This window comes from Vulpes lagopus, chromosome X (assembly GCF_018345385.1).
Source record: "Vulpes lagopus strain Blue_001 chromosome X, ASM1834538v1, whole genome shotgun sequence".
NCBI lineage: Eukaryota > Metazoa > Chordata > Mammalia > Carnivora > Canidae > Vulpes > Vulpes lagopus.
Genome location: NC_054848.1, coordinates 122,874,308 through 122,886,673, shown reverse-complemented (window position 1 = coordinate 122,886,673; position 12,366 = coordinate 122,874,308). Strand labels below are relative to the sequence as shown.

Below are 12,366 nucleotides of genomic sequence, written 5' to 3'. Positions count from 1 at the left end.
AGACAAGAAGGGAAAAAAAGAAGACCATAATTGGGGCAGGGAGAATAGGACAGGGAAAAGTACTCTAAATTGTTCCCCACTGCTTGGGTATGATGAGGAGGGGCTGGCCCACCCTCTGAGCATCTACTCTTCTATCTATTGGGATCAGAGTATGCATCCTATTTTCACTGGCTTCTTATAGGATCTAGAAATGTAAGACATTGATAATAGTATATATTTTTAAATTATTATCCATAGCTATCCACAAGTCCTTTAATATACAATATTCCAGTCACTTCACTGTGCTAAATGCTTCAAAGAGAGAACATTGTTTAATCTACCCAAAAACTCCATAATTGAGATGCTCTTATTACCATTTCCATCTCCATCTTATCATTATCTCACAGCTGTTATGTTATAGATGACAATCCGGGCACACATTTGTTCAGAGGGTCACAGACATGGAGCTATGGACAAACTGGCTAAGTTGAAAGTACTGCTGCCAGCTTACCCTATTTACCTTTGACTATACATTGGTAGATTTTTGGTTGCTGATGTTTTTATAGTTTCACATATATGAATGTTTTCTAGTGCAAAGTATAAGACAAAGCAACTGACCAAGATTTATAACCATTTAAAAGAACTTCACCCCCAGAAGAATACATATTTAAAAGTATAACACTCAAAAAAATGCTAAAAAGAATACTTAAAGAAGTAAAAAGAAATGGATTCAATTACAAGAATTCTTTTTTTTCCTCATTCACAACACAATCATAGAACATATGTCTTTGCACTCAAATAGTTTCATGGCTAAAAGGGAAGCATTTTTAAAGGTCTCAACATCATTAGTCATCAGGGAAATGCAAATTAATACCACAATGAGATATCACTACACACCCACTAGGATGACTAAAATTAAAAAGACCATAACAAGCGTTGGCAAGAATGTAAAAACAGAAGAACTGCTGGCGGGAATGTAAATGGTACAACCACTTTGGAAAAAAGTTTGACGATTTATTACAAATTGTGGTGTATGCATACACTATTCAGCAAAAAAGAAGAGAACTACTGATTTATGCAACCTGAATGAGTACCAAGACACTTACATTGAACATGCAGGACACGAGAAAAGTATGTAATATATAATTCCATTTATAGGAAATTCTAGAAAAGACAAAACTACTTCATAGTGACAGAGAATAGAGCAGAGGTTGCTGGGGCAGAGTGCTGGGGAGGGGACTGACGGCAAAGGAACATTAGGAACTTTTAGGGTCATGGAGATGTATTTTGAAAAGGGCAGTATTTCACAACTGTATACTTACACAAAGGTTCACTGAGCTGACCGTTAGGTATTCATATAGATGAACAGACTCAAATGACTGCATTAAGCTGTTCAAAAATTACAGTTGCCTTGGGAAGCCTGGGTGGCTCAGTCATTAAGCACTGGACTCTTGACTTCAGGCTCAGGTCATGATCTCAGGGTCACAAGACAGGCCCACATTGGGCTCCCTACAGTGTGGAGCCTGCTTGAGACTCTCTCTGTGCCCTACCCTTACTCCTCCCTGCCACTGCCCCTGCCTGTGCACACATGCACTCTCTCTCACACACACAAAAATATTACATTGCCACATAGGAGGGTAGAAGTTTAATGTACAAGGTAAGAGGTCATTTGGCATATTGAGTGGATTCATGCATTAGACAGGTAGCTCAAGTAGATATCTTTTGTTTTCTGATGAATTAATTTCCTTCTTTTTAAGATTTTTATTTTTTCATTTGACACAGAGAGAGCACAAGCACCTCCCTCTGGCAGGCAGAGGGAGAGGGAGAAGCAGGCTCCCTGCTAAGCAGGAAGTCCGACATGGGGCGTGATCCCAGGACCCTGAGATCATGACCTGAGCTGAAGGCAGATGCTTAACTCACTGAGCCACCCAGGCACCCCTCAAGTACATGATCTTTAACGTTCTTCCCCATTCCTAGATACTTTGAACCTATAATAGACAGTATCACTGATTATTTAAAATTTTTCTACCTGGGAAGTTTTATTATGTTGACATTAATAGCACAATCAGAAAAATATATTTGCAGGTCAGGGTCCCTTATATTCAAAGTACTTCAAGGTAATAAAGAAGATATGAATCAAAATACTACATCCTGAAAAAGATCTTACCAACTGTGCAGCCAAGACACTTGAGAACTCGCTGTTCATGGCATATGGGAGTGCTGTCTGTGCTCTTGAACCATATGTAGTCTGGAACCTCTTCTTAATCTCATTCAGAAAATTAAATGCTCGGGAACGTTCAAAATCCTGAAAAGAGACCAACACAGAGTTCACATCAGAAAGTAAACAAAGATGATATGGATGATTAACAACAACCATAAGAACAGATAACATTTACTGAGCGATGATTCCAAGAGAGGGAACGAACACTGACCTAATTTCACAATTAGGAAACAAAGGCTCTTAAAAGGTAACTTGGCAAAGGCCAAACAAGTACTAAAAGAAAGAACCAAGAGTCCAATCCAAATATATTTGACTACTGCTAACTAAAGATAACAGTATCTAGGTTAGTTTCCTCAGAGTAAGAATAGGGTTTCATTTCCTCCGTATCTTTCACAGGATCTATTAGAAGGCCCAGCACAAGAAGAGGCTTAATAAATCCATAATAATAATACAGTCTTTCACACACAAAGATAACACTACTGATAAAAACTTTGAGTTTTTTAAGATTGTGATGGCATACTTGAAAAGATCAAATGATGTACTCTTATCTGATCCCAGCCAGTCAAAAAGTATGTGTGTGTGTATTCACACACAATTATAACTCAATAAATAGAAAACTCAACTCTGATTAACTCAAATTAGTGATATTTCTCATCTATTCCAAGCCTTTTCACATCAGTCATTTCAGATATAGCTGGATATTTAAAATCATTTTAGAAAATACTGTGAAACCAGAGAATAAAGATCATTTTAAATTGATCATAGAAAATACTGTGAAAGCAGGGAATAAAAAGCAGGGATGATCACTATGGTTGACACTCATCTCCATTTCAGCCAAGATGATTAGTCTAAGCTAAGGGTTCTTACACTGGGCTCAGTGATCCAAATTCAAGGGGTTCATGCACTTGGATAGAAAATAAATCACATTAAGTCTTAAATTTCAAATCTGAGTGTAGGTAACAAACCAGAATAGTACCAAACAGTACCCGTGACACTGTCACCAACAGAAATCTTTTTTTCACATACCATCAGTTATAGATAGATCAAAATATCATTAAATCATTATTGACATATGACTAGATCTTGTTACTTAATGAATTCATAAAAAGGCATATGTATCACTACATCGATTTTAAACTACTCAGAATACTGTATTTCAATATAATTGATTTTGTTTATAATCATGTATTTCATACATTTTAAAACATCCTGGGAGGGGCCCATGAGTGTAAAAGGGGTCTGTGACACAATAAGGTTAGAAACCCTGACCTATGGCAATCATACCAATTCCATGCCTCTTGTCACTGACAGATTTCAAAATAAGTATATAACCCAGTCCTAGCCAATAAGACATGAAAAGAAGTTCACTTTGAAAGAGGAGAGAGGAGGGTGTGCTTCTGAGAACTTCCCTCATTCTTAAAGTAAGAGATTTGAAAAGACATAGTCCTCTTCTCTGGACACAGATAAATAAGCATGTGGCTCCATGCAACCATAGGGTAATGTATCTAGGAAGAAGCTGACACTAAGGATGCAGAGGAGAGAAATGACCTTGATGGCGCTGTTAAGTTACTGAGCATTTTGGTCTAGAACCTACAAAATACTCAAAAAACAACCAATGTAAACTACAGGTTGACAAAGCTGACCATAATGTGTTGTGATTTTGCTTTCCAACGGTCTGTATACATTAAAAAATTCACTACTGATTGAATAAAATAACCTATTTATTTTAATATTTCAGATAAATAGATTTTAGAGGATTTGATATCAAAGGGTCATGATTATGAAGACCAGTTCTTACTACACAATAGGATAAATGTAAAAGTTGCAAGAGGTTAGTTAAGCTAAAACTCTACCAAAATGAGCTGATTTCCATATACCCAGAAATCAAGTCTTGTCATTTGCTGCTCCATATGATAAACGCAAAGTATCAAAAACATTTCCAGCTATGGACAGTTATAATCACATCACCTTTATATACCAAAGATAAGTATAATTAAGAACTGGCTCTATTAACAGTACACACAGTTAAATAGCAACATGTCTTCAAGTTACTTACATCATCAGTGATACAAAGATATACAATCCTGTCTTGGCAGATGTAATGAAACAAATAACTGTAGGATAAAAGATATAAAACTTACTGTGGTTATGAGCAATATCTCTTTCACTTCCATCTTCTATGTATAAGCAAACTTAATACTGCCAATGTGACCGTTTCATTTACAGATACTATATTTCTCCCTCTGCCCCTCCCCTATACACTTGTTACCCTCAAGTCCAACTGGTAAGAATAAATTAAGACATTAAAAGAAAGTCTCTACCCTAACTATGTAGCACAATGGTATGCACATTACTCATTAAAATGGTAGCTGCAAAAGTGTAATTGGAATCTTAGGGCCTGAACAAGAGATGACATTTTAGGAGGGACACGTAATTAAGATTAACCTCCAATGGGCTATAGGTCTTCCTTGCCTTGTTTTCAGATCTCAAAGCAATCACGTTTTCCACCAAATACCCAACATTAACATTTGTTTGGCATCTACTTTGAGCCAGTTACCGGGCTAGGTGCTGAGGATACAAATAAGCAAAACCATCAGGCCCTGCCTTAACAAAGATCACAGGGCAGGGAATTATAGAGCAGCAGGGTAAAACAGGATGAGGAGTAAAAGGCAGCACATGGTGCTCTGGAAACATAAAGGAGACACCTAACAGAGTTTAGCAGAGAGGGTAATGGGAAAGACATCCTGGAGCAAGTGATGTCTGAGTCAAGGCCTGAAGAACAAGATGGCAAGGTAAAGAGCAGACACAGCGTTCCAGAGTGAAAAACCAACAAGCAAAAAGGCCTGGAAATTACAAAAAGCACATAATGGGTTTAGTAAAGTCAAATGAGTTCACATGACTAGAGTGTGAAATAGAAGGAAAAAACAAATTGCCTGCACAAATGAGGCTGGAGAAGCAAGCAAATAGCAGGTTAGGTTATATAAGATGTCAAAACCTCATTAAGCACTATCCTAAGAATAATGAACAAGCGTCAAAGGGTTTTAGCCTGAAGAGAGTGTGATAAGATTCGTCTTGAAAAAGGATGTTTTGGCTAGAGCATGGAAAATTGACTGAAATGAGGACCAGACAGGAGACAACTGCAGTAGAGCAGGTAAGCAAATGAAGAGGGGAATAAATTCAAGTGCTATGGGCAATGAAAAAGAAAAGGCGAAAGAAATTTAACAGACCCTGATAACTGGCTACTGGAAATAAAGCAGAAGGATAACTCAATTTTGCCTCCCAGATTTCCACCTTGGGCAAGTGCATAGATAGGAGTACCTGCTGAATTATACTTTTAATGTTCACATAAAGGCTTGATACGAATTACAAGGAGGTATGGGAATTCAGGAAAAAGGTCTTCCTCCACTACTGTAAAACCGTTCACATCAATCCCACCATGACTTCCACATCGCCGTATCAGAGAGTGGCCCTCTCTGAAACATGATTCTGTTGACCACTTCCTTCTTCTGGAAAGTGTTTTCTCTCCACTACATTTCCCAACACCAGACTTGCCGGGTTAATGTGGTAGTCTCTTTCTCACCCTATTGATATCCTCTGGCATCCTCAGCTCTCCGTTCTTCTCACACACGCTCCCTGGATGGTGGCATCCACTGTCCTGTTTTATTGTTGTTTTCAGCTACCACAATTATGCTGATGATTCCCAAATCCAGATCTGACTTACTTCCTGAGCTCCAGGCCGACATATACTACTGTCTACTATACACATGCAATTGGACAGACCACAGAGCACTTAAACACAGCATCCAAAATGGAAGTCATACTAGAGAGTAACTTGATGCCAAGACCACAAAACTTGCAAGGTATGGTCCCTGCCACCAAGGAGCCTACAGTCAGGGGACAGAGGCAAAAAGTAAAGATTGCAATTATAATCCAGTGTGTTACTACAAAATGAATAAACAAAGGATGCTATGGAGACAAGCCATAACGGGGCACCTGGTCTGGTCTTGGAATTCAGGGTTTCTAGAAAAGGAAATATCTAGGCTCAGAAAAGCAAAGTCATTTTTTTTTTCAAAGTAAGATTAACATATTCCAGGAAAAGGTACTAGCTACTGCAAAAAACAGGAAGAAAGAACCCAGTATTGCAATGCAAATAGCTAAGCAAGGCTGGGGAACAAAACTGAAGCCCAAAGCAGTGAGATATGAGGCCAGAAAAAGAAGTAGGGGCATACACTGAAGTCTTCCAAATCATGTTAAGAAACTTTAAGTGCAGAGAATACCTGAAGGAAAGGGATGTGATCAAAACCGCCCTTTTAGAAGGATTAAATAATAGTGAAGAGAGTACCTCATCTGGGACCTGTAAAATGAGCAAAAATTTACCAGGGGGCTGGGAGGGGAGAGACAGTCCAAAAGCATGAAAAAAAGATACAACAAAGCTTGAAATGACACAGCCAGGTCAAGGAATGGCAAGGACTCCTACAGAGATAAGGGTAGAAAGGTCAGGAAGGGACAAAATTATGAAGGTTAAGTTTGGGCTTTACTCTAAAAACAGTGGATTTTTTTAAAGCAAGAAAGTGCAGTCACATGAATGTGAAATACAGATTTAAGGAGGGTGCAACTAGAAGCTGAAAAACCAGTTGGAAGGAGGCTATTAAAAATATAAAAATGATAAAGCCCTAAACTAAACACTGACAAGTGGGATTAGAAGAAAGGGAAGGCACTGTAAATCTCTTGTAGGAGAATGGCTAGGATTCGGTGAGGAAGTCAAACATGATCCTTAAGTGTTAGGCTTGACCAACTCAATGGCTGGTGAAATACCAGAAGGCAGATTCGATTTCAGGGGGTAATTGGCTGTCTTACAGTAAAATGGACTTTTTTCTTTCAGTGTACAATAGTAAGAGATATTTTTAATCAAGATGATGGAATATGATTATAGGAAAGAAACCAAGGCAGAAGGCTAAGAGAAAAAACTGGGTGATGGAGCCTCGCTCGAGAGGACATCGGGCAGGACGGGATCAGTATGCAGGTGGAGAGGCACAGCAGAGGGATCATGTTGCTTTCTTTACCATAACCACATTTTGACAGGATTACATATTCTGACATCCCTTGTAGCTAGATATGGCTACGTAACTAATTTCTGCCTAATAAAATGTGAGTGGAGGGTATGTCCCCAATTCCAGTCTTGCCTCTAAAAGGACTGAATGTGCTTTCCCTGGGCATCTTCCTGGAAACTGACCTGGAACACAGGGACCATAAGCCTAGTAAGTATTCTTTTTTGGTAAGTTTTTTTAAACACTATAAAGCCACACTCACAAAAAAAGCTGGGATCATTCCACCCCTCAGACAATGTCTGGACCTCTAAACTCTACCAACAGGCAGCAGACTACAAAACCTGTCCAGTCCCCAAAGATGATACTTTCTCACACCCACTTTGGCTGTGGCCAGATGATAATGGACAAGGAAGAGCCTCCCGGAGAACAAATCCAAGAATCAGGGATAAGAGACAGGGGAATTCCTCCAATAAAGCAGAACCACTGACCACTGCAGGATGAGAACAGGGAGCTCTTGAAATTGCTATGGAGTAGTTACTGGAACACTGCTAGGAAGCAGTGACTTCTGTTTCTCATTCTTCCCTTTTTGAGATGTGAATTTGTAACTTCCATGTTGCTGATGTTCTTCTACCACGCTCTTTTGGGTTGGGCGGGGGGGAGGGCAGGAAGAACATAGGACTTTGCTTCTACTTTACGGTCAGTAGGTCACAGGAGCCACCCCTGGGCCTGATGGAGAAGAGGCGAGTCACCCACGCTCTCTGAGCTGGACAGTTGATCAGATGAGTCTTTGCAGCCATCTCCGGCACAGAGGATATGTACACCCAGAGAGGAGTACACTCAGATAAGTAAGTGGCCCAGAAGAGTAGAACAGAAGATTGTAACTTGTCTCCTAATATCCTGTAACTTCTTCCAGAGTAATAGAATTTTAACTGAACGTACAGCTGCACAGCTATAAATGACAAATTCTAGCCTCTCTTCCAGCACGTAAGCTACATAACTATGTGGGGAAAAATAAAATGTAAGCCAAAACTTTTCAACAATATAATGTCAGCCTACTTCTGGGCTTTGCCTTTAAAAGTACTAGGCAAAAACTGTGGAAGGAGCCTTGGTGTCCATCGAAAGATGAATGGATAAAGAAGATGTGGTTTATGTATACAATGGAATATCCCTCAGCCATTAGAAACGACAAATACCCCCCATTTGCTTCGACGTGGATGGAACTGGAGGGTATTATGCTGAGTGAAATAAGTCAATCGGAGAAGGACAAACATTATATGGTCTCATTCATTTGGGGAATATACATAATACTGAAAGGGAATAGAAGGGAAGGGAGAAGAAATGGGTAGGAAATATCAGAAAGGGAGACAGAACATGAAGACTCCTAACTCTGGGAAACGAACTAGGGGTGGTGGAAGAGGAGGAGGGCAGGGGGTGGGGGTGAATGGGTGACAGGCACTGACGGGGGCACTTGACGGGATGAGCACTGGGTGTTATTCTGTATGTTGGCAAATTGAAGACCAATAAAAAATAAATTTATTATTAAAAAAATAAAAAATAAAAAAATAAAAGTACTAGGCAAGCACAGAGAGTTAAGAACTAAAAGGAGCCTCCTTGGCCAGAGCTGAGGACACTATCTGAAAATGACAGAGCCACCCCACCAGCCTGGAAGTACTCATCTCTGGGCTATCTCATTTAAGTAACACTGTACTTTGAGTATCTCTCTTACAGTAGCTTAGACTAGACTAGATCCTAAATTATACAAGGGCCTAGCTTTGGAAAGTAATAAGAACCTCCTTCTGAGATAAGAACTAAGGAAATTAGGATGGGTTAAATAACAAAAGTTTTTTTAAGTATTGATGAAGAAGGCTGAGGCACTTTTTATCTGATTTACTAAGATTTCCCATCTATGCCCTCCCTAATCCATTCTCCAACCAGCCAACAGAGTGATCTTTCTAGAGCAAACCTGACGGCGTCACACCCCAGCTGAAAGCCTTCAGTGCCTTCCCACTACCCACAGGGTAGAGTCAACCTATTCACATGGACTACGAGGCCCTACAGGACTTCACTTCTACCTATCGCTCTAGCTTTATTTTCACCATGCTGGGTACCAGTCATGGAATACCACCTGTAGTTTCCTAAACATATGCTATGATTTCATCACTTCATACTTCTCTACCGACCGTTGCCATCCTCCTATCCACTACCTTCCACTACAATTATCTATGGATTTGACTGTCTCCTCCATTAAACTATAACCTCTCTGAGGGCAAATACTATGTAATTTCTTGTTGTATCCCCAGCACCAAGCACAGTGCCTGGCAATAGTCAAATGCTCAGGAAATATTTACTAAAAGAATGAACAAAGGATAATCATGCCTCTCAATCTGTATCACGTAGCAAATACCCTAGAACTCTATAGCAAAGTCATATTTTACAAGTAACATTACCATGTCTTTCTTTAAAATATATCACTTCGATGATAAAATAATTTGAATTCATAATGAATAGAACCAAACCATTTTCTAAGCTGCTAAAGGTTACTGTCCTGTCAGTTTATTTATCTACCAAGAACTTTGTTTTCTAGTTTTCTATTATTATTATAATCAAATTCATTTCTTTCACCCTCTACCCATGCAGAGCAGAACTCACTTGCCATGTGAGTACGTGAGTTTGTTATTTTCAGAAGGTATCTTAGCCAGAATCTGCTCTGTCACCTCCAGGAAGTTTCCTCCACACCAAGCATGTTTGGCAAGGATAGTCGTTCCCCTGGCAACAACTGCAAAAAGAATGGCCATGGCTTCAATCTATCAAAAGGAAAAAAAGACACACAAAACTTAGAATATTTTTACATGATATTTTAAAAGAAAACTATCATTTACAACATCTACCCGAAAAGTCTTTTCAATATTCATTTTTTAATTGATCTCTCTCTATTTGACACATAATGTTCCCTTAGTTTCAGGTGTACAACACTGTGATTTGACAAGTCTACAACTTATGCTATGCTTACCACAGGTGTAGCTCCCATCTGTCACCATGCAAAACCATTACAACTCATTGACTACATTCCCTGATGTACGTTTCATTCCTATGACTTGCTCACTCCGTAATGGAAGCCTGTACCTCCCACTCCCCTTCACTCCTTTTTGCCGGTCCCCCTTCCCTGTCAACCATCAGTTTGTTTTCTATATTTATAGGTCTGATTCTGCTTTTCGTTTTTTTTAATGCATTTTTTAGATTCCAGAGATAAGCGAAATCATACGGTATTTGTCTCTTATTTCACTTAGAATAACACCTTCTAAGTCCATCCATGTTGGAAATAGCAAGAACTCATTCTTTTTCATGGCTGAGTAATAATATTCCGTTGTGTGTGTATATATACATATATATCTGTGTATGTATGGATATACACACCTTTAACCATTCATCTATCAATGGACACTTGGGTTGCCTATCTTAGTTATTGTAAATAATGCTGCAATAAACAGAGGGGTACACATATCCTTTCAAATTTGTGTTTTTGAATTCTTTGGGTAAATACTCAGGTGGAATGACTGAGTCATATGGCATTTATACCTTTAATTTTTTGAGGAAGCTCCATACTGTTTTCCACAGTCGTTGCACCAATTTACATTCCCATCACCAGTGCACAAGGATCTCTTTTTTTCCACACCCTCACCAATACTTATTTGTCTTCTTGATACTAGCCATTCTGCCAAGTGTGAGATTCCTCATTGTGGTTTTGATTTGCATTTTCCTGATGGTTAGTGATGTTGAGCCTCTTTTTTCATGTGCTTGTTGGTCATCAGTATGTCATTTTTGGAAAAATGTCTACTTGGGTCCTATGCCCACTTTTCAATTGGATTTTTATCTAGGGGATTTTGCTGTTAAGTTCTTTATATATTTTAGATACTAACCACTTATGAACATACTGTTTGTAAATATCTTTTCCCATTCAGTAAGTTGCCTTATAGCTTTGTTGGTGGTTTTCCTCCACTGTGCAAAAGTCTTTATTTCTGATGTAGTACCAATAGTTTATTTTTGCTTGTTTCCCTTGCCTCAGGAGACATACCTAGAAAAATGTTGCTAAGGCTGATGTCAAGGAAATTACTTCCTACTTTTCTTCTAGGAGTTTTATGGTTTCACATTTCACATTTAGATATTTAATCCATTTTGAGTTTGTGTATAGTGTAAGATGGTGGTCCAGTTTTCCCACCATCATTTGTTGAAGAGACCGTCATCTATTATTCCCTGTTGTATATTCTTGCCTCATTTGTTGACTAGTAGTGGATCATATAATTGTGGGTTTATTTCTGGGCTCTCTAATCTGTTCCATTGATCTATGTGTCTGTTTTTGTGCCAGGACCATGTTGTTTTGATCACTATAACTTTGTAATGTATCTTGAAACCTGGGATTGTGATATCTCCAGCTGTGTTCTTATTTCTCAGGACTGCTTTGGCTATTCTGAGTCTTTTGTGGTTCCATATAAATTTTAGGATTATTTACTCTAGTTCTGTGAAAAATGCTATTAGTATTTTGATAGGGAATGCAGTAAATCTGAAAAATTGAAATGGACATTTCAAAAATACTGATTCTTCTAATCTCTGAGCACAGAAGATCTTTCCATTTGTTTGTGTACTTAGAGACAATATTGACCAAGGTGCTATAACATTAATGTAAGACAATAACAGGCTTAACAAAAAGGTCACAGTCTCATACAAGCTTACAACCCTAAACCATGTCGATATGCATACATATATAGAGACACACCAAATATGTGCATGTGTGCATACAATATATATATATAACACACATTGATAATATACATTTTGCATTTATAAATTATACAGCATGATCAGATATCACCATCTGAAAAGCAATTAATTACGATAAATAGTAAAGGGGCATAAAGAGATGGTTCATCCTATTTATACTGAAGCATAATTAACATACAGTGTTACATTAGTTTCAGGTGTACAATATAACAATCCAACAATTCTATGCATTACTCAGTGCTCATGCTTATCACCATAAGTGTATCTTAATACCCTTCATCTATTTCACCCATTCCTCCAACCTCCCCTCTGGCAATTACCAGGTAAGTTCTCTGTATTTAA

The 12,366-nt window shown here is 38.6% G+C and overlaps 1 protein-coding gene across 1 annotated transcript in view; it reads right to left on the bottom strand.

Annotated features, from left to right (window-relative positions):
- Positions 1-12,366, bottom strand: part of VAMP7 (vesicle associated membrane protein 7) — a 71,206-nt gene that overhangs the window by 49,848 nt on the left and 8,992 nt on the right. The window contains exons 2-4 of the mRNA XM_041741906.1: positions 9,898-10,052; positions 4,257-4,314; positions 2,147-2,284 (exon numbers count right to left, since the gene is read on the bottom strand). Coding sequence (XP_041597840.1) covers positions 2,147-2,284; positions 4,257-4,314; positions 9,898-10,043 — 342 coding nt within the window. The 5' untranslated portion in view covers positions 10,044-10,052. The remainder of the gene's footprint in view (positions 1-2,146; positions 2,285-4,256; positions 4,315-9,897; positions 10,053-12,366) is intronic.